We start from the raw sequence: 17,528 nt of genomic DNA, 5'->3' as shown, positions 1-17,528 counted from the left end.
AATCCATTTCCCCAAGTTCAGCTACACAGGTGAATGGTGCATGAGGTGGAGCTAATAACTGGGTGGAGGAAGGGGCGTGGTCACAGCCGGCGGGGAAAGGGCTGAGAAGCGGGAAGAGGTGTGGCCATCGCCTTACAGTTGCTGAGGACCGAGAAGGGAAGCTTGTGGGCGGAGTCTCGAGGGGGCCGGGCCCTGCAGACTAGCCAGGAATCCTATCGTAGGTAAGGGTGGCCGCCCGGCCCGCGCGGGACGACCTTTGCGCGGGGCAGGTCCCTGGCAACCTAGAGCTCAGACGCGCTGAGGTCGCCGAGCCAAGCGTCTCGGAGGTCGGGGCGCTGCTGCCATGGACATCCCTCCGCTAGCTGGCAAGACTGCGGCGTTGTCTCTCGGCGCCCTGCCAGTGTCCTACGCGCTCAACCAAGTCTCAGCGTTCTCACAGTGCGTCTCATCCGTGAGGACCACTGGGCTGGAGAGAGGTTGAGGGGTGGCCGGGCCAGGGGGTCGAAGCTGGGCCTGGGGGACGCCTATGCAAGCAGAAATCCCTCTCTGGCCGCACTGAGTCAGGAGGATGCTGTCGTAGGCTTCTGGGAAAAGGTGATGTGGAGCCATAGTGGGTTGGGGCGTTTACTGGTATTCCAGGGATGCACCCGGCTCAGGTTCCAAAGTCGCCCAGGGTCAAAGTATTATCCTAGTGAAAGCCCTACCGGCCCAGCTCCCCTGGCACGCTTGTCCTGTTCCACTGCCTGTCTCAGGCCTAGAGTAACTTCCCCTTACACGAAATGACCACCCTGTCCCTGTCTTCTCTCTCTAGATAGACCCTGGAAGTCCAACAAGCCCCTCAATCCAATACTCAGCTGATCCAAACAGTAGGACAGAGGGGGCTTTAGCCGTAGGTCAGGCTCCCTGATGCCAGTACCTGTCTCCTGGGGATCTGAGTGATCAAGTGCCCTCTGGGAGCCTCTGTCCCTTCATCCGTCTAACTCTCACTATAGTTGTGGGTGAGGATCACAGCTCTGTGCAATGTCAAGATTAGTGTTCTTGGCTTTGCTAGTTAGGTGAAATCAAGCTGGGTTCATGAATTGTGGGCCTGGGTAGTGTAGGAGAATTGAACAAAACCACGCTGTGTGGCGCTGAGCGAGTAGATTTTCCACTCTGGGTTTTGGTTTGTTTGTCCAGCTGTGTTAAGTGAAGCCCAGAGATCTGGCTTCTGTTATCTATGCAACTAGCTTAACTGTCTTATCAGATTGGTGAGGTAGATCTGGGCAAGGATAGGGTGGAACAGTTGGAGGCATTTGGACTTTAGTTTGGGAGGAACTGGGATCCTCAGGGAATACAGGAGACCCTCCCCATCAGGGCCTGGTCACATGAGGAGTGAGCCTCAATGACTGACCAGACAAATCCAAATGAATGGGTATCAGCTAATGATGGAATTATTGGAACTAACAGAAAGGGGTCGGGAAATCGGGGAAGGCTTCTAGGGGAACAATATGGATGGGCCTTGAAGGATGAGTAGAAGTTTGCCAAATAGAACTCCTAAGCAACAAGTCGCTAGTAGGGAAGGCAGTTTTCATTCTCATTTGCTGATACTTTCTGAATTATTCCTCTAAGAGGTCTTGCCTAAGCATGGCCTCCCTTCCTCAGGACCCTGTGTGTGATGTTGGTGAGTGCATTGATCTTGGGTCTGCTCTTCATGACCATCTACAGCCTATCTCATGGGGAAATCACCTATGACCCTCTCTATGCTGGTGAGTCACTGGGAGGTGGTGGGGAGCAGGGCTGTATGGGCAAAGGCCTCTCCATCTAGACTTGGGGCGAACTAAGGACCTCCATTAGTCTTTAAGAGATTCCCATTAACCTGTGGAACTCAGAGGGCCTGGAACAACATAAGACTGGAAAGCCTCAAAGGACCCCTTCTCCTCTTTCAGAGTTGGAACTCCAGAGAGAAGTAATTATGTCTCCTCCATCAGAATAGGCCCAACCCAGCATTAATATAGCCCAAGCTGACCTTGTATGCTGGTCTTCCTGCCTCTGAGTGCCAATTGCTGGGATAAGAATGGCAGTTTATCCAGCTTATGTATGGCCTTGTCACTGTGCTCTGGATCTGATGTTGCAAGCCCAATTATAAGCTCAACTAAAAGCCAGGTGTGGTGCTGTGGGCCTGTAAACCGAGCACTTGGGAAGCTACAGCAGGAGGATTGCTATTTGTTCAAGGGCAGCCTGGGCTACAGAACCTGTGTCAAAAGAACAGAACCTGAGATTGCCCAGGTCCAACTGTCATTGTGTTGGCTTTAGCCACACCATACTTGGGCCTAGCTCTGCCCATGTCAACCCCACTCACCTATTCAGTCCCATGCTCTCTCTCCAGTCTTTGTGATCTTCTCTTTCACCTCTGTGGTGGACCTTGTCATTGCACTCCAGGAAGATGGCATCCTGATGGGATTCATGGATTTCTACACCAAGGAGGTAGGTGTAGGGTGGCTGGGCATGGTCCTTGTCTCAGCACGCATGCTCCTGAGCCCCACTGCTGCCCACAGGGCGAGCCCTACCTGCGCACAGCACATGGCATCTTCATCTGCTACTGGGATGGTACTGTACACTACTTGCTCTATCTGGCCATGGCCGGTGCCATCTGCAAAAGGTGAGGGGGACACGGAAGCCTAGAAACCCAGGAGGAAGTTGATTCCTGAAGTGGGTTCCGGGTCACTGGGGAGCCGGAAATGTTTGAAAAAGGGCTATGATCACCCAGGGATGCCTAGCAGATGTTTCCAGAGCCTGCCAACGGGTATGGTTGGCAGGAGACCACATCTTCTAGACCGCTGGTACCATTCCCAGTGCTTGTTGTCCCTGTATGAGGTGCCATCCTTGCACATTCTGAGCATGCTTAGATCTACATTCCATCCTGGCTGCCAAACATGAAATAAATAAATAGCCCAACAGGGACCCAAAGGCAGCCTCTGGGCTCTAGCAGGGGTTGAGATTGAGGGTTAGTGGCCCACAGTTTTTCCCCTTCACTTCCCAGGAAAAGGTACCGGAATCTTGGGCTCTACTGGCTAGGGTCCTTCGCCATGAGCCTCCTGGTGTTCCTCCCGGGAAACATCCTTGGTAAGGATACAGATTCTGAGACTCCACATGTCTGTAGACCCAACAGCCCTGTGCCTTAGCCAACAATCAAGATACCCACCTCTCCCTTTCCACATGGAAATAAAAGAGAGATGACATTAATTCTGTTGCTCTCCAGGCTCCTGGCCCATGATGTTGGGGGTTTTCCAGAATGCTCTTCACACAGGAAGGGAGTTTTAGAGTGGCTTTAGTGAAATCTTGTTAAGTAGGTCTTTGGAGATAGGGTGGAGATGATAAGACCCAGGTTGAAAGGGATCAGAAATCGCTGAGCGAAGGGGATATCATCCAAGATGGAAAGCACAGACATACATATTCAGAGGGTAAATTAAGGCAGGCCGGAGAAGGAGAATGCTGGGAAGACACGGAGGGTAGGAGAGCTTGAGCAATGATAGTGTAAGGCAAAATGATGCCCTTGCCAAGGTGAGGCTCTTGCGTGGCCCAGTTGCTATTAGGAGCTTCTTTGCCAGTCACATGATCTCCCCACCCTGGCAGGTAAATACAGTTCAGAGATCAGACCTGCCTTCTTCCTTGCCATCCTTTACATGCTGGTTCCATGCTGGGCTGGTGTGAGGATCTTCAACCAGTCCTGTGCACCAACCTCCTATACCCTCGACATGGTGAGTGCCCCTGCCAGCACCTGCCTGTGAATGGCTTTGGATCAAAGGCTGTGTGTCAAGCTAGGTATGGTGGCCCATGCCTATCATCTGAGCACTGGGGACACTGAGGCAGGATTGCCATGAGTTTAATTCTAACTTGGATTTTATGGTAAGATTGTCTCAAAGCTCCGAAGACTCAAATATGGCTTGGCAGGAGAACACTGGCCTAGAATTCCCCAGTAGGGGCTCAGGGGTAGAACACTTACTCAGCCTATACAAGACCTAGCCTCAATCCTCAACTCATGTCTAAATGACTGAATTCTTAGGAGAGCCTCCTTGGTTCTCAGAAGATTGAGAGAAACATTTGTTGAGCATTCTGCTGGATTCCAGACCTCTCTGGCTAGCTGACTTTTTCACATGGGGCAGGTACAGGAGGAACAGAAGAAACGCCTCCTACAGCGCCCAGCTGACCTGACCCTCATCATATACCTCATCCTTGCTGCATTGTTCACCCTCTTCCGGGGCCTGGTGAGTCTGCCTTGGTTGGGCACCGCACCCCTTCACTTCCAGTCTCCCTGTTCAGCCTGCTTCTCCCAAATTTACTTTTTATTCGTTGCCAAAAGGACAGTGTTCTTCTGTCTGATCACCCAAGAAAGTTCATTAAGTCTGACCCAAATGTTTCATGAGAAACACCTATTCCCTGTAGCCTCTTGTCTATAATTTTATTGTAGACCCCAAGCCAAAGGGGGAGAACTAGGGAGGGCTAAGCAGGACCAGGGTGATTATTGTTGGTTTGGCTTGAGAGCCAGAGTGGGAAGGTGCCTTTGTGACAGGGATGTGTCACAGGGATGGTGATTTTCTGTGTCTTAGGTGGTACTTGACTGTCCCGCAGATGCCTGTTTCATCTATATTTACCAATATGAGCCATACCTGCGGGACCCTGTGGCCTACCCAAAGTTGCAGGTGAGAGGACAGGTGGGAGGAGAGGACCATGGTCCTGCCCCAGCTTCTCTGAAGCAGTTGCCTGAAGCCCATGCCAGCCAGGCAGATGCGCAAGCAGACTTCAGGTACCGTGGAATCCAGGTGCTCAAGGACACACCCCAGAACCACTCCAGGGGTTCATCCATCCTCTTGGCTACCCTAAGATTTAAGAACATGTTTCATTCAGGCTCGTATTAGCCCAGCCTGAATGACATGCCCCTGTCAATCATATTAGCCTTGGAAATAGGGTGTTCTAACTTGCTGGGCCAGAGTCCTTTACTGTCTCTGCAGCTGAGTGCACACTTGCTGTGTGTGATAGGAGAGTACCTACCCTGTGTCCTCATAGGCTGTGGTCTCCCCTAGATGCTGATGTATTTGTTCTATGCTCTGCCTTTCTACTGCCTGGCTGCCTATGCCCTCATCTTCCCCGGCTGCTCCTGGCTGCCAGACTGGGCCTTGGTATTCGCTGGAGCCATTGGCCAGGTAGGGGTAGTGATGATGGACCCCAGGCCCATTGCCCCAGAATTCCCTCGGCTCGGGGAGATGGCCAGATATACAGATAGTGCTAAGCTTAGTCAGAGTTGGAGAGAATCATCATAGGATATGGCTCAGTGGCACAGGGCTGGCCCAGTGCGTGCAGAGACCTAGCTTCCATTCCCCAGCACTGGGAAACAAAAACAAAAAACAAACAGAACCTCGATGGGAAGGAGACCCAGGAGTTGAGAGAGATCTTAGAGTGGAACGATTGAAACCCATGAAGATAAAGGCAGGGAAGGCCATCCATGAATGGGGACAGCACAGGAAGACAGCAAAGAGGGTATCAAGGGAGAGAGACAAGAGAAATTGGAGCCGGGCGTTGACGATTATGAACTCTAGGTTCTGGGCATTTGAGAGAAGGTGGGGAGCCCCGGGAGGGGTTTGAGCAGTAGAGGGCTCAGAGCTATTTCTGGTTTCCCGGGAGGAAGAGAAAAAAGCCTTGACCCAGCCACGGCAAGGGGACCGAGGAAGGAATCTTCATCGATAACAGTTGTGAGGAGGAAGAGTGGGACCAGGTCAGAGGCAGGGAAGTTAGAGCTAAACAGTGTCCGGGAGGGCAGTGGCCGGAGGGGGCAGTCTGACCTGTGTCCCTTCTTTCTGCACCCGCGCCAGGCACAGTTCTCACATATGGGTGCTTCCATGCACCTGCGCACACCCTTCACCTACCGCGTGCCGGAGGACACCTGGGCCGTCTTTCTTCTGAGCAACCTGCTGTATGCGCTGGGGCCCCACCTGCTGGCTTTCCGCTGCCTGTGGCGGCCAGCCTTCTTCATGCCCACACTGCCCTTGGCGCCCCAGGGCCAAGACAAGAAGCAGCAGTGAGCATGTGCACCTCTCTGCTAAGAGCTCAACCTGTACAGCCTGCCTTGTCCTCCAAGGGTGGAGTGGACCTTTAAAGCTGGATAGACATCTGGAGAAGTTGCAATCCATGCCATGAAGGAGTGTGGGAGACCCACGACAAGGTGTCTCTCCTGCGATTTACCCATCACCTCCCCCATCCTTCTAATAAAAGCCCTTTTTGTGCCTAGGACATCACTGATTGTTTCAGGGAGCTGTAGCAAAGGATCATCTACTTGCACCCCGAAATGGGATAGCAGGGTGCTTACAGCCACTGTGGCTGCCCGGAAGCAGAGGGGCCAGGACTCTCAAAGTCAGCCTCTCAGTGGGTACAAAACTCCATGTTCCAGCTGGGAAAACTGAGGCTCAGAAGGACTGAGACATGCAGCGGTCACACTGGGAAGAAGCATAGCACAGAATGGGCTGTGGGTGCAGCTCAGTCACCCACAGAGTGCCTGCTGGCCGTTCATCAGGGCCCTGGTTTGCTCCCAATACCTCATGTGCAGTGGGACACACCTGTTGTCCTGGCACTGGGGAGGTGGAGGCAGGAGGACCAAGGGTCAGGGTGTTTGGCCACATAGCAAAGTGGAGACCAGCTGGACTATGTTCTCATCCCTCCACACAGGGGCCATATGTCAGTCAGTAAAGTGCATGAAGAGCTGAGTTCATGGGCCCAACACCCAGGTAAAAGCCAGCGATTGTGGGGACAAATCTGTAACCCAGCCCTGGGGCAAGGGTGGGGAGAGGGATCCCCAGAGCTCACTGGCCAGCCAGCCACAGGTTCAGTGACATACCTTAACCCAAATCAGAGAGAAGCTGGGAGTGGTGGTGCATGCCTTTAATCCCAATGCTCAGGAAGCAGAGGCCAGCCTAGTTTACATAGTGAGCTCCAGGCTAGTCAAGGTTGTCTCAAAAAACAGAGAAAAGGCTGAGAGCTAGTGAGGAAGATACCTAATGCTGACCTCTGACCTACACACACCTGTACATTCACACACAAGTGCAATACAAACACTTACCACACACAAAGAGGGGAGAGAGAGAGAGAGAGAAGAGCATAACTAATCAAATAGTGAAGTTTCTAGGCATCTGGAGAATGCCATGCAGGCTGCTGCCCTGGGCTTGCACATTCTCTGAGACTGCAGGAAGTGAAGGTTCTAACTGAGCCGAAGCCTATCTTGGCTCACTTTCCAGAGCTGCTGAGGCTAACTAGGCAGGAAAGCGCTGGAAAAGGATTCTCTAGTTCTGTTTTTTAGACTGGAAATTGTGTGAGGAGTGGAATTGAAGGATGAAGAGGGCACAGTGCCCCCGGCAGGATCCAGTGTCTTCCTGGCTTCTAGCGGGAACACAGCCACCACGGCAGACTGCCTAGCCTGGAGATGCATGCGGGCTGAGTGAGCACAGGGCTCCCTGGGTGCCAAGGACAAGTGGAACTGAGACCTGTGGGTCCCTATGCTGGAGCCTAGGTTTCCAGGGTGCTTGCCCAGTGAGCAGATGGGTAAACCCAAGCCCCTGCAGCCAAGCCAGTGTGTTCCTACCAGTGCAGGGGAATCATTCTATCATTCTAGAAAATTGATACAGCATCTGGTCATGGAGCCCAGGCTAGCCTCAAACTTGCTGGCCTTCTGCTTTAAGGCACAGTGCTAGGAGCCTGTGCCTCCATGCCTGGCTTTCCTAGTTGTTGTTGTTGTTTTTTTTTTAAAACAAAACAAAACAAAACAAAACAAAACCCAAGATCTTTGTGTAGCCCTGGCTGCTCTGAAGCTCGCTCTGTAGAAGACAAGGTCTTATGTAGCCCAGGCAGGCCTTAAATTCCCAATGTAGCCAAGGTAACTAACTTACCTCCCTCAGTTTTTAAAAATATTTATTTATTTATTTATTTTACAATGTTGTCTGCATGTATACCTGCACGCCAGAAGAGGGCACAAGATCTCATTATAGATGGTTGGGAGTCATGATGTGGCTGCTGGGAATTGAACTCATGACCACTGGAAGCGCAGTCAGTGTTCTTAACCTCTGAGCCATCTCTCTAGCTATTTACTTTTTAATTTTATGTGCATTAGGGTGAAGATGTCAGGTCTCTTGGAACTGGAGTTACAGACAGTTGTGATCTGCTATGTGGGTGCTGGGAATTGAACCAGGGTCCTTTGGAAGAGCAGACAGTGCTTTTAACCACTGAGCCATCTCTCTAGCCCTCTCCCTTCCCCTAGTTTGTTTTTTTGAGACAAGTTCTCTCATTATGTAGCTCTGGTTGTCCTGGAACTTGCTTTGTAGATCAGGCTGGCCTCAAACTCACAGAGATCAGCTTGTGTCTGCCTTCAGAAATGTTGGGATTAAAGGTGTACACCACCACGAAAGCAGCAAATGTGTAGCCCAGGCTGGCTTCTAGCTCATGATCCCTCTGCTCCTCTTGTCTGTTTAGCATGTCTCACCAACATGCACAGCCACAGCTGGCTGTACTTTGAACTTCTGACTCTGCTTCAGCCTCCCTGCTGCTGAGGGGAAAGGTAGGCGCCACTACCCTGTCTTTTTTTTTTTTTTTTTTTAATACATTATTCTGCCTGCAAGTGTGCCTGCACGCCAGAAGAGGGCACCAGATGCCAGTAGACATGGTTATGGGCCATCATGTGGTTGCTGGGAATTGAACGCAGGACCTTTGGAAGAACAGACAGCTCTCAAACTCTGAGCCATCTATCCTTGTTTTAAGAGGCCCTGGGGAACTCTCCTCCAGCCAAGGCTCAGTTCCAGCCTCCGGCTGATCCATGGCCTGGGTATAGGCCAGGCTAGGTTCAGGCATGCTGTACACCTCCCTCAGCCTTTTAGTGCCGAGATTACAGACTGTGGCTCCAACCCTGCATCCTTCTTCCCTTTGTGCCTTCTCATCCTGGGCTGGTCTAGAGCGCCATACCAAGCAGAATATGACTTTAAACTGATGAACAACCGTGAGTCACCACCATAAAACGAAGCGCGAGTCGAGGCGGCAGGGAGGCTGGTGCACTGGCTTGGCCAACCAGCCTCAGTTCACCCGTCTGCTCACTGCGTGGCTACCTGGGACTCCTCGGCTGCAGGACGCCTGTCATTACTGGCGTGGAGTGCCAACTCGGGCCTCTGCGACTCCTCCGCTGGCCAAGGTATCGGAAAGGGTGCAGTGGGTCACTGTCGTCGTGCAGCAGCTAAGCAGTGCGGTGCGCACGCGCGGCCCGTTCGCTACCCTACGCGCCCTCCTCCCCTTGCAGGCAGACGCCGGGATTGCAGTAGCCCGCGGGAACTGCGGGCTAGATCGCTGTGCGCGTGCGCAGTCGGGAAGCGCACCGGCCGCTCGGCGGGGGCCACGACCAGGATGGTGAGTGTGGTGCTGGCACTGGGTTCCCGAATCTCCCATTTGTCTGTCCGTCTCCTCTCTGCCTCTCTCCTTCCTCTCCTCTCTTCCTCTTGCCTCTTCTTTTCTTTTTCTTTGGCACTTCCCCCTTCTCGGCCCCTGCAGCGTCCCCCCCGTTGTTTTGGAGGGGTGGGGGAGGAGAGTGCTCACTTAGTCCTTTCCCTGTCTCTTCATACCAGTCTCTCCTTCCTCTACCTCTGTCGTTCTCTGCATCTCCGATTCTGCATCTCTGTCTCTGTGTCTCGTCTCTCCGTCTCGTCTGTGTCTCTGCGTCTTGTCTCTGGGTCTTCATGTGTCCCTCGCACAGTCTCTCCTGGACTGGCCAGTAGCCCGCTGTCCCCAGCCCCCGCTCAGGCTGCCGGGTTGCTGCAGTCTCCTGGCGCGCAGATAACCTTGCGGCCGGTGCTCGCGGCTGCGCCCCGTGCGTGCGCTCCCGCGGCGGGGGCGGGGACTTAGGGAGAGCCGAGGGCAGTCTCCCGAGCCCCGGGGCAGCTTCGCGGACCCCGTCGGCGGGGACCCCTTTGGGGAGGGCAGGCGGAGCTAGGGGTGGTCGAAGCAGCACGGCGGGACGCAGGTCCTGTGTCCGCAGGCGTGTGCTCCGGCGGCCGTCGGTCCCCGCGCGCTCTGGGCTGTCGCCTGGGGGCTCCTGCTGCTGGTCCCCTCGCCCGCCGGCGCGCAGCGGGGCAGGAAGAAAGTCGTGCACGTGCTGGGTGAGTCTCGTTCGCTGGTGGCCCTCCCTCCTCTCCCCCAACACACAGGCGGTGGCGACGGGGGTGGGCTGGGGTGGCGGATTGCGGTGGTCCCTAACTCGGGGTCCTCGGAGCTCCTTTCCCATCGCAGGCCTACGCCCCCCTCAGGGCCCTTCCCGCTGACCTTTGACCCCTGCTTGGTCGCCCCGCAGAGGGCGACTCGGGCTCGGTGGTGGTGCAGACGGCGCCCGGGCAGGTGGTGAGCCACCGCGGCGGCACCATCGTGCTACCCTGCCGTTACCACTACGAGGCGGCTGCCCACGGCCACGATGGCGTCCGCCTCAAGTGGACGAAGGTGGTGGACCCCTTAGCTTTCGTCGATGTCTTCGTGGCTCTGGGTCCTCAGCAACGAGCCTTCGGTGCCTACCGAGGGCGGGCCGAGCTGCAGAAAGACGGGCCGGGGGACGCCTCCCTGGTCCTCCGAAACGTCACCCTGCAGGACTACGGGCGCTACGAATGCGAGGTCACCAATGAGCTGGAGGATGACGCCGGCATGGTCAAGCTGGATCTGGAAGGTGACCGCAGCATGAGCAGAGAGAAAGGGGACAATGCGGGACAAGCAGAATTAATGCGGCACCGTAGAGATTTCGCTGGGCAGGAGGATAATAGTTCATTGAAAAAGTTTATTACAGCTTTAATTTATACGTATGTATGTATGTGACTATATGCCAAGTACACACATGTGGTCGAGGCCAGAGAGGCCTCCGATCCCCGGAGCTGGAGTTACAGGTGTTTGTGAGCTTCCTGATATTGGTGTCTTGGGAACAGAACGCTCAGAGGCTGGAACACAAGCAAGAGCCCCACCCCCACCCCGAGTGCCTCTTTTTTATTCCTTCCGTTCTAGATAAGGTATCATTATGTAGCCCTGGCTGTCCTGGAACCCACTATGTAGACCAGGCTGGCCCTGAATTTACAGAGGTCCGCCTGACTCACAAGTGAAGGGGTCCAAGGCAAGGGCCACTGTCCCTGGCCTGAAGAAGGTGTGTTTGTTTGTTTGTGTTTGTTTTAACTGAGCCATCTCTCCAGCCACAGCTTTATGATTAAGACAGGGTTTATTTAGTGAAGCATGGGTTGGCTTTGAACTCATGATCTTTAAAGAAAAAACTATTGAATTTGTAGTGTGTGAGAGAGAGGGAGATGCACCTGCTGTAGTGCTTTCATGGAGGTCACAAGCAGCTTGCAGAGCGGGTTCTGTACCAAGTGGGTCCTGGAAGAGAACTCAGCTTGTCAGGCTTCATGGCAAATGCTCTTACCTTCCAAGCCATTTCATTGGCCTCTCTGAACATCTTAACAATGGCAAATAATAGCTGTCTTCATTAGATTGCTTTCTGTTTGCCAGCCACTTCGCTGAAAGGCTCTCTGGAGTTTCTCATTTAATTTCCCCAAATCCCCAAGGTAGACAGCTATTAACCTGGAGATGAGCTCTGTCTCAAGGAAGCTATGACGCTGCCCTGGGAATCTGTAAGTGAGGGAAGTGGCCGAGATTTCACATCCTGTCCACCAAAGTTCTAGGTCTTCACCCTGGGTGGAGTTTGTATCCTGTCCTGGGATTGCTGAAAGCAAGAGGTTAAGCCCAAGCCCTGACCTTTTTTAATAATTTATTTGTTTTTATGTCCATGGCTGTTTTGACTGTACATATGTCTATAGGACGGTGTTGGATCTCATGGACCAGGAGTTATAGACAGTTGTGAGCTGCCATGTGGGTGCTGGGAATTGAACCCAGGTCCTCCTGAAGAGCAACTAGTTCTCTTAACTACTGAGCCATCACTGTCCTTAGGCACTGAAATGTCCCAGAGCTGGGCTGATTGCGTTTAGGGAGAAATCAGTTCAGACTGAAGTTGGAACTGAAGCACTTTAAATAATACTGGCAAATCAAAGGGCTCAACACCCTGCCCAACCCTTTCAGGGGCCAGCATGCAGGAGTCCTGCGCTAGGAACAGGCTTTTCCAGTACCACGGTCACTTTAGGAAGGATTCTGTTCTAGTGCATTGGGACCAAAGACGATTAAGAGATGAGTTTTGACAGCCAGATGCAGTGGTGCACGCCTGTAATCTCAGAGGCAGGTGGGTTCTCTGTGAGTTCGAGGCCAGCCTGGTCTACAAAGCAAATCAGGGTCAGCCAAGGCTACACAGAGAAACCCTGTCTCAAAAAACAAACAAACAAACAAGAACAACAACACAGTTGGGTTTTGAAGGATGAATAAGAGGCAGGTGAAGAACAGAAAGAACATGAGCAAGGAAGGGTCTGTGACCGCAGAAGAGAAGTCCCAAGTTTAATTCAGAGGACCTATAATGGGTGTGAGCTGGCCAGAGGTGCGGCCAGTTCTGAAGGCCAGAGAGAAGAATGAATTAGGTTCTGGTTCATGTAAGGTGCATGAGAATCCGGGAGGAAGGGCACCCTAACAAACTCCTGTTCGTTTTTATCCAGGCGTGGTCTTCCCTTATCATCCGCGCGGAGGCCGCTACAAAATGACTTTCGTGGAAGCGCAGCGCGCCTGCGCCGAGCAGGACGGCATTCTGGCGTCCGCGGAGCAGCTGCACGCGGCCTGGCGCGATGGCCTGGACTGGTGCAATGCGGGGTGGCTACGCGATGGCTCTGTGCAGTACCCAGTGAGCCAGGCCCGGGAGCCCTGTGGCGGAGCTGGGAGCCCTGGGGCCGGCGGCGGCCTCAACGGGGGTGTGCGCAACTACGGATATCGTCACAACGCTGAGGAGCGCTACGATGCCTTCTGCTTCACGTCCAACCTCCCAGGTGGGTTAAGCTTTTCCCCGTGAAGAAGGTGTCCAGAAGAGGGGATCTCTAGAAGGAGGTCCGCCCCAGGTCCAATGCCCCGCCCTCGGGGGAACCCTACCCCAAGCGCACTAAGTGCACCCTTCGAGGAAGACTGGCCCTAACCGCCTATCTCTAGGGCCCACTTCAGAGACAAGAGCTTAGGCCCAATCTTCTAGGGCATAGGCTCCTCTCTTGAGGGAAGACTCCCTCCCAATAGGCTCTGTCCCAAGGACAACGGCTCATTTCGAGTGCATGAGCCCCGCCTCCTAGAGAAGGCCAGTCCGGAATGCATAGGGCCGTTTGGAGGTTGGTGGTTGAGGTCCGTTTCAAGACCCTCTCCCCCAAAACACAGATCCTAAAGACACGGGCTCAGTCCACTGGCGGAAACTTTCCAAAATAGACGTCCCGCTCCAAGCAGGTGGCCTGCACAATGGGCGGAGATCTCCCTGGTGTGCATAGACCCTGCCTCCAAGAGTATGGGCCCCACCCCTAAGTGAGCAGGCTCCGCGCCCTCCTCCTGGCCCTGAGTTACTAGAAAGGCGGCTTACCAGGGCTGCCACAGGGGGCAGTGTATTGCCACATGGCACCGGCATCGCACTGGAAGAAGCGGAGGTCCCAGATTGCAGGGGATGGGATGGACCGGGAGCTGGAAGCCCCGGGCTGCAGGAGCTCGGCGGGCCCATCCCGGCCCCTACTGACACGCTCCTGGGTCCCGCAGGCCGCGTGTTCTTCCTGAAGCCGCTGCGGCCGGTGGCCTTGGCAGGGGCGGCGCGCGCGTGCGCGGCGCGGGGTGCGACGGTGGCCAAGGTCGGGCAGCTGTTCGCTGCGTGGAAGCTCCAGCTGTTGGACCGCTGCACGGCAGGCTGGCTGGCGGATGGCAGCGCGCGCTACCCCATCGTGAATCCGCGAACTCGCTGCGGGGGCCCTCGGCCTGGCGTGCGTAGCCTCGGTTTCCCCGACGCTTCCCGACGCCTCTTCGGTGTCTACTGCTACCGTGCTCCGGGCGCCCCAGACCCAGCTCCAGGCGGCTGGGGCTGGGGCTGGGCGGGCGGAGGAGGCTGGGCCGGAGGATCCAGGGACCCGGCTGCCTGGACCCCGCTGCGTGTCTAGGACCGGGAGGATGCGTTTGTATGTTGGGAGCTGATCCAGTGGCCCACACAATCCCTGGATACAGACCACTTCTCGAAGATCCCTTGGACACGTGACATACCTGTGCAGTGCGCTGCAGGCTGACCCAGCTACCTGTGGTCTTTGGACACTGGACACACCTCCTAAGATTTCCTGGGTGTGTGATGCACCCTGTGGTGACCAGCAGGCTGACCCACCTGTTGTGAGCTTTGGTCGTTGACTATGCCGCCCTCTGAAGTTCCCTGATAGTGGCCAAGCCCACTTCTTTGGATAGTGGATGTCCAATCTCCCAGACTTTGTCTAGAAGGGCCACGCTCTCCCCCAACCCCCAGGATCCCAGTAGATCAGCAGGACCCAGTTTCCTAGAGAGGAGCCACCCTTCTGTGGCCTCCTGGAAAACAGGTGGACACCCCCTCAGTCACCTGGAGGCTGGACCCCCAGGATTAACTGGCCACACAAACCCTCTGTATCTCCGGGGAGCTGGAAAGCTGGTCTTGGATAGTCAGCTGTCTACTGACGTCTCCCATCATCTGGTGAAGACACAGAAAACTCCAGATCACGTGGGGATCAGGCCCTGTGCTGTCGGGTGACTCGGAGGCCGGCTACACTCTTCCGGAGTCTCTAAGTCTGCCTTGCGCCCAGTCACTATGGAGGACAGCTCCAACGCCTCTGGCCTCATGGGAGAATACCTCCAGCTGGCTCCCAGGAGCAGTGGCCATGCCTACCCTCAGGTATTTCTCTGGCTGGAGTGTAGACTCACCTGAATGTTCCTTCCCTTTGCTCCTCGAGGGCTGTCACCAAAGAGATCATTCCCTCAGACCAGAAACCCCTAAAAATGTTACTTGTAGAGACAAACTGCTCGGTTTCTTAAGGACACAAAGGCCACCAGTGTGGCCTTACCTGTTCTGTTACTCATGATACCCGCCTTTCTCCATAACCATGGCTATCGAACTTTTCCTTTCTCTCTGGCCTAGAGCCCAGACACCTACCACTAAATTTATGGCTATCCCTGCCCTGATATCCACCATCTTCCCCATTGCATGTCCTCAGGGTCACCCAGCATTCCATTCTCCAGGCCTCTCCATGGAAACAGCTGCAGCTTTCCCAATATGCACCTCCCACTCCTCTCGGCCATCCAGGCCCCACCCCCAGACAGCTTGGACCTCACAACTGTTGCCTTGGAGACCAAACTCTAGTGTCCAAGGTAACAGAACACCTGTCTCTCCAAGGCTTACCCTTCAGGGTCCTGTCCTACTCAGCTGTTGCCATGGAGACCGGCAGTGTCTCCATGACAACTGATCTGCAGATCTCAGGAACTTCTTGGCCATGGGCAGAGTGCCTCTTACTGGAGTCGCCTACTGTGTCCCTTCTTCAGATGGGCTCAGGCAGGACTCTGCTTCTGGAGCAGCTGCCTGCCACCAACCCTTTGCATGATTACTCCAGCAGGCAGCCACTGAGCATGAGCCGCCGCTGCAACCCCCTCCAGCACTTTAAATTATGGCCCCTCGGAAGAGGAAACTGAGGCTGTGGTACTGCACAGGCCAGAGCTTTCCTTCCTTGGAGATCAAAGAGGATGGAATGTACCTGAACTCACCAATTCAACCAGTTTCTGATGGCCCGTGTGTGCTCAAGAGTCAAGACCAGCTCAATCAGTCACAGCCCAAAGACTTGTGTATGGACAGGGCCATCACAGATGCAGCCCTGAGGAGCTGCTTGGAGCAGCGAGCACCCTTGCCCACACGCACCTTCCTGCCTGTCCCATCTATCTTGGAAAAACCCACCCTTGAGACTGGAAGCCAGGTGGCTGTGGGAGCAAACCCCACCTTTTGTTCTAAAATGTGCGACCAAGTGGCAGGACTTGTCCAGGACCAGGATTGTTCTGAGTTCCACAGTCTGCAGCCCAGGGTTCAATAAACCTTTGTTCCTTTTAATGAATGAGAACATGGCTGCCAGGTCCCTTTGTCATCAGTGCTGTGGGCTTCTCAGGCCAGGTTGGAAAGCAGCTTCTTTTTTTTTTTTTTCACTGCCCCCCAACAGAGACCCTGGGAGACACCCTCTGACCTCATGTGCACTGTGGCATGTGTGTGTACCCATACATAACAATAACATGTGATTTTAAAATGTTAAGTCAGGATCTGGTTGTAGGACTGAGATACGTGTGTGTGTGTGTGTGTGTGTGTGTGTGTGTGTTTTGAGGCAGGATTTCTCAGTGTAGCCTTGGCTCTCTTGAACTCGCTTTGTAAACCAGGCTGGCCTTTAACTCACAGTGAGCAGCCTGCCTGTCTCCCAGAGTGCTGAGATTAAAAGTGTGTGCCACCATGATCGGCCCTATAATTTTTAATTTTTATTTATTTGTTTGTTTATTTTGAGGCAGGGTTTCTCTGTGTAGCCCTGGCTGTCCTGGAAAATGCTATGTAGAACAGGCTGGCTTTAACTCAGAGATCTGCCTGCCTCTACCTACTGAGTGCTAAGATCAAAGATGTGCGCCAGTTTTTATTTATTTTTAAATTTATGTGTGGTTTGTCTGCACTTCATGGGTCCCTGGTGCCGCTGGAAGCCTGAAGAGGGAGCTGAGCCCTAAGACTAGACTGACCGGTGGTTGTGGTGCTGCCTTTGAACCCCAGTCCTCTGGAAGAGCAGCCAGCACTCTTGGTCACTGAGCCCTCTCTCAGTTCCTAAATTTCCCTGTTAACTTTGTGTGGGAGAGTGTACCAGGAGCCAGAGGACAGGACGCAGTCTCAGTGGTTGGCATTCACGCAGTCCTGGACCAATCAGGATTACTCTGGGGAACGGGCCTTGCCCGAGCTGGAAGGGGTAGCTCCACCCCCTCACTCTCATCCAATGAAAATAAAAAACTTCACATGCACTGGAAAGCTCAGAAGCTGGACCCCACTTCAGGAAGATTTATCTAGAGATCCAGTCCTACTCTGATACATGCTGTCCCAGCACGCGGTACCCAAATAAGCTGGAGATGGCACACACCTTTAATTCTAACACTCTGAAGGTAGAGGCAGGTAGTTCTCTGAGTACAAGGCCAGCCTGGTCGATATCAGAGGTTCTCAACGTGTGGGTCGAGACCCCCCACAGAGTTGTTTTGTTTTGTTTTGTTTTGTTTTTTAATATATATATCTCTTTGTTGTTGGTTGGTTGGCTGGTTTTTCAAGACAAGGTTTCTCTGTGTAGCCCTGGCTGTCCTAAAACTTGCTCTGTAGACCAGGCCGGCCCCTAACTCAGCAAGCCCCCTGCCTCTGCCTCCTGAGAGCTGGGATTACAGGCGTGTGCCACCACACTTGGCTCACAGTTCTTGTCCCACCACTCTATAGGCTGAGGCAGGAGGATTGCTGTGAGCTCTAGGGCAGCCTGGGCCACAGAGCAGGACAATCAGTCAATAGGAACCCTCTGATTCTGCATTTCTAGCAGGCAGTTCAGAGC

The 17,528-nt window shown here is 54.0% G+C and overlaps 2 protein-coding genes across 4 annotated transcripts; both read left to right on the top strand.

Annotated features, from left to right (window-relative positions):
- The first annotated feature begins 263 nt into the window (after positions 1-263).
- On the top strand, positions 264-6,264 carry Tm6sf2 (transmembrane 6 superfamily member 2). Of its 3 annotated transcripts, none has more exons than XM_055618684.1 (10): positions 264-438; positions 1,642-1,745; positions 2,366-2,463; positions 2,535-2,638; positions 3,020-3,102; positions 3,613-3,737; positions 4,143-4,244; positions 4,587-4,679; positions 5,061-5,180; positions 5,847-6,264. In XM_055618684.1, the coding sequence occupies exons 1-10, from the start codon at positions 344-346 to the stop codon at positions 6,054-6,056; spliced, it is 1,134 nt and encodes a 377-aa protein (XP_055474659.1). In that variant the 5' UTR covers positions 264-343; the 3' UTR covers positions 6,057-6,264. The 3 variants fall into 3 exon arrangements, with proteins under 3 accessions (XP_055474659.1, XP_055474660.1, XP_055474661.1); XM_055618685.1 differs by having other exon boundaries at positions 359-438; positions 1,609-1,745; XM_055618686.1 differs by lacking the exon at positions 264-438 and having other exon boundaries at positions 1,611-1,745; positions 2,419-2,463.
- A 2,768-nt stretch (positions 6,265-9,032) lies between these two features.
- Positions 9,033-16,407, top strand: Hapln4 (hyaluronan and proteoglycan link protein 4). The gene is made up of 6 exons (XM_055618683.1): positions 9,033-9,199; positions 9,305-9,411; positions 10,037-10,157; positions 10,349-10,711; positions 12,624-12,947; positions 13,687-16,407. Exons 2-6 carry the CDS (start codon positions 9,409-9,411, stop codon positions 14,076-14,078), a joined length of 1,203 nt encoding a protein of 400 aa, XP_055474658.1. The 5' UTR covers positions 9,033-9,199; positions 9,305-9,408; the 3' UTR covers positions 14,079-16,407.
- The last annotated feature ends 1,121 nt before the right edge of the window (positions 16,408-17,528 follow it).

The sequence above is a fragment of the Psammomys obesus genome, unplaced genomic scaffold, assembly GCF_907164565.1.
Source record: "Psammomys obesus unplaced genomic scaffold, mPsaObe1.curated_primary_1811, whole genome shotgun sequence".
Lineage (NCBI taxonomy): Eukaryota > Metazoa > Chordata > Mammalia > Rodentia > Muridae > Psammomys > Psammomys obesus.
Note: the sequence above shows the minus strand (reverse complement) of the source record. Positions and strands in the feature narration are given on the sequence as shown.

What these genes read in the sequence shown, in the direction of transcription:
- Tm6sf2 (XM_055618684.1), top strand. Translation starts at nt 344, where the DNA reads ATGGACATCCCTCCGCTAGCTGGCAAGACTGCGGCGTTGTCTCTCGGC. An exon ending in TGGATTTCTACACCAAGGAG is followed by an intron (nt 2,464 to 2,534) that starts GTAGGTGTAGGG and finishes TGCTGCCCACAG; the next exon opens with GGCGAGCCCTACCTGCGCAC. An exon ending in CCTCCTATACCCTCGACATG is followed by an intron (nt 3,738 to 4,142) that starts GTGAGTGCCCCT and finishes CACATGGGGCAG; the next exon opens with GTACAGGAGGAACAGAAGAA.
- Hapln4 (XM_055618683.1), top strand. An exon ending in GAAAGTCGTGCACGTGCTGG is followed by an intron (nt 10,158 to 10,348) that starts GTGAGTCTCGTT and finishes GTCGCCCCGCAG; the next exon opens with AGGGCGACTCGGGCTCGGTG. An exon ending in GGTCAAGCTGGATCTGGAAG is followed by an intron (nt 10,712 to 12,623) that starts GTGACCGCAGCA and finishes GTTTTTATCCAG; the next exon opens with GCGTGGTCTTCCCTTATCAT.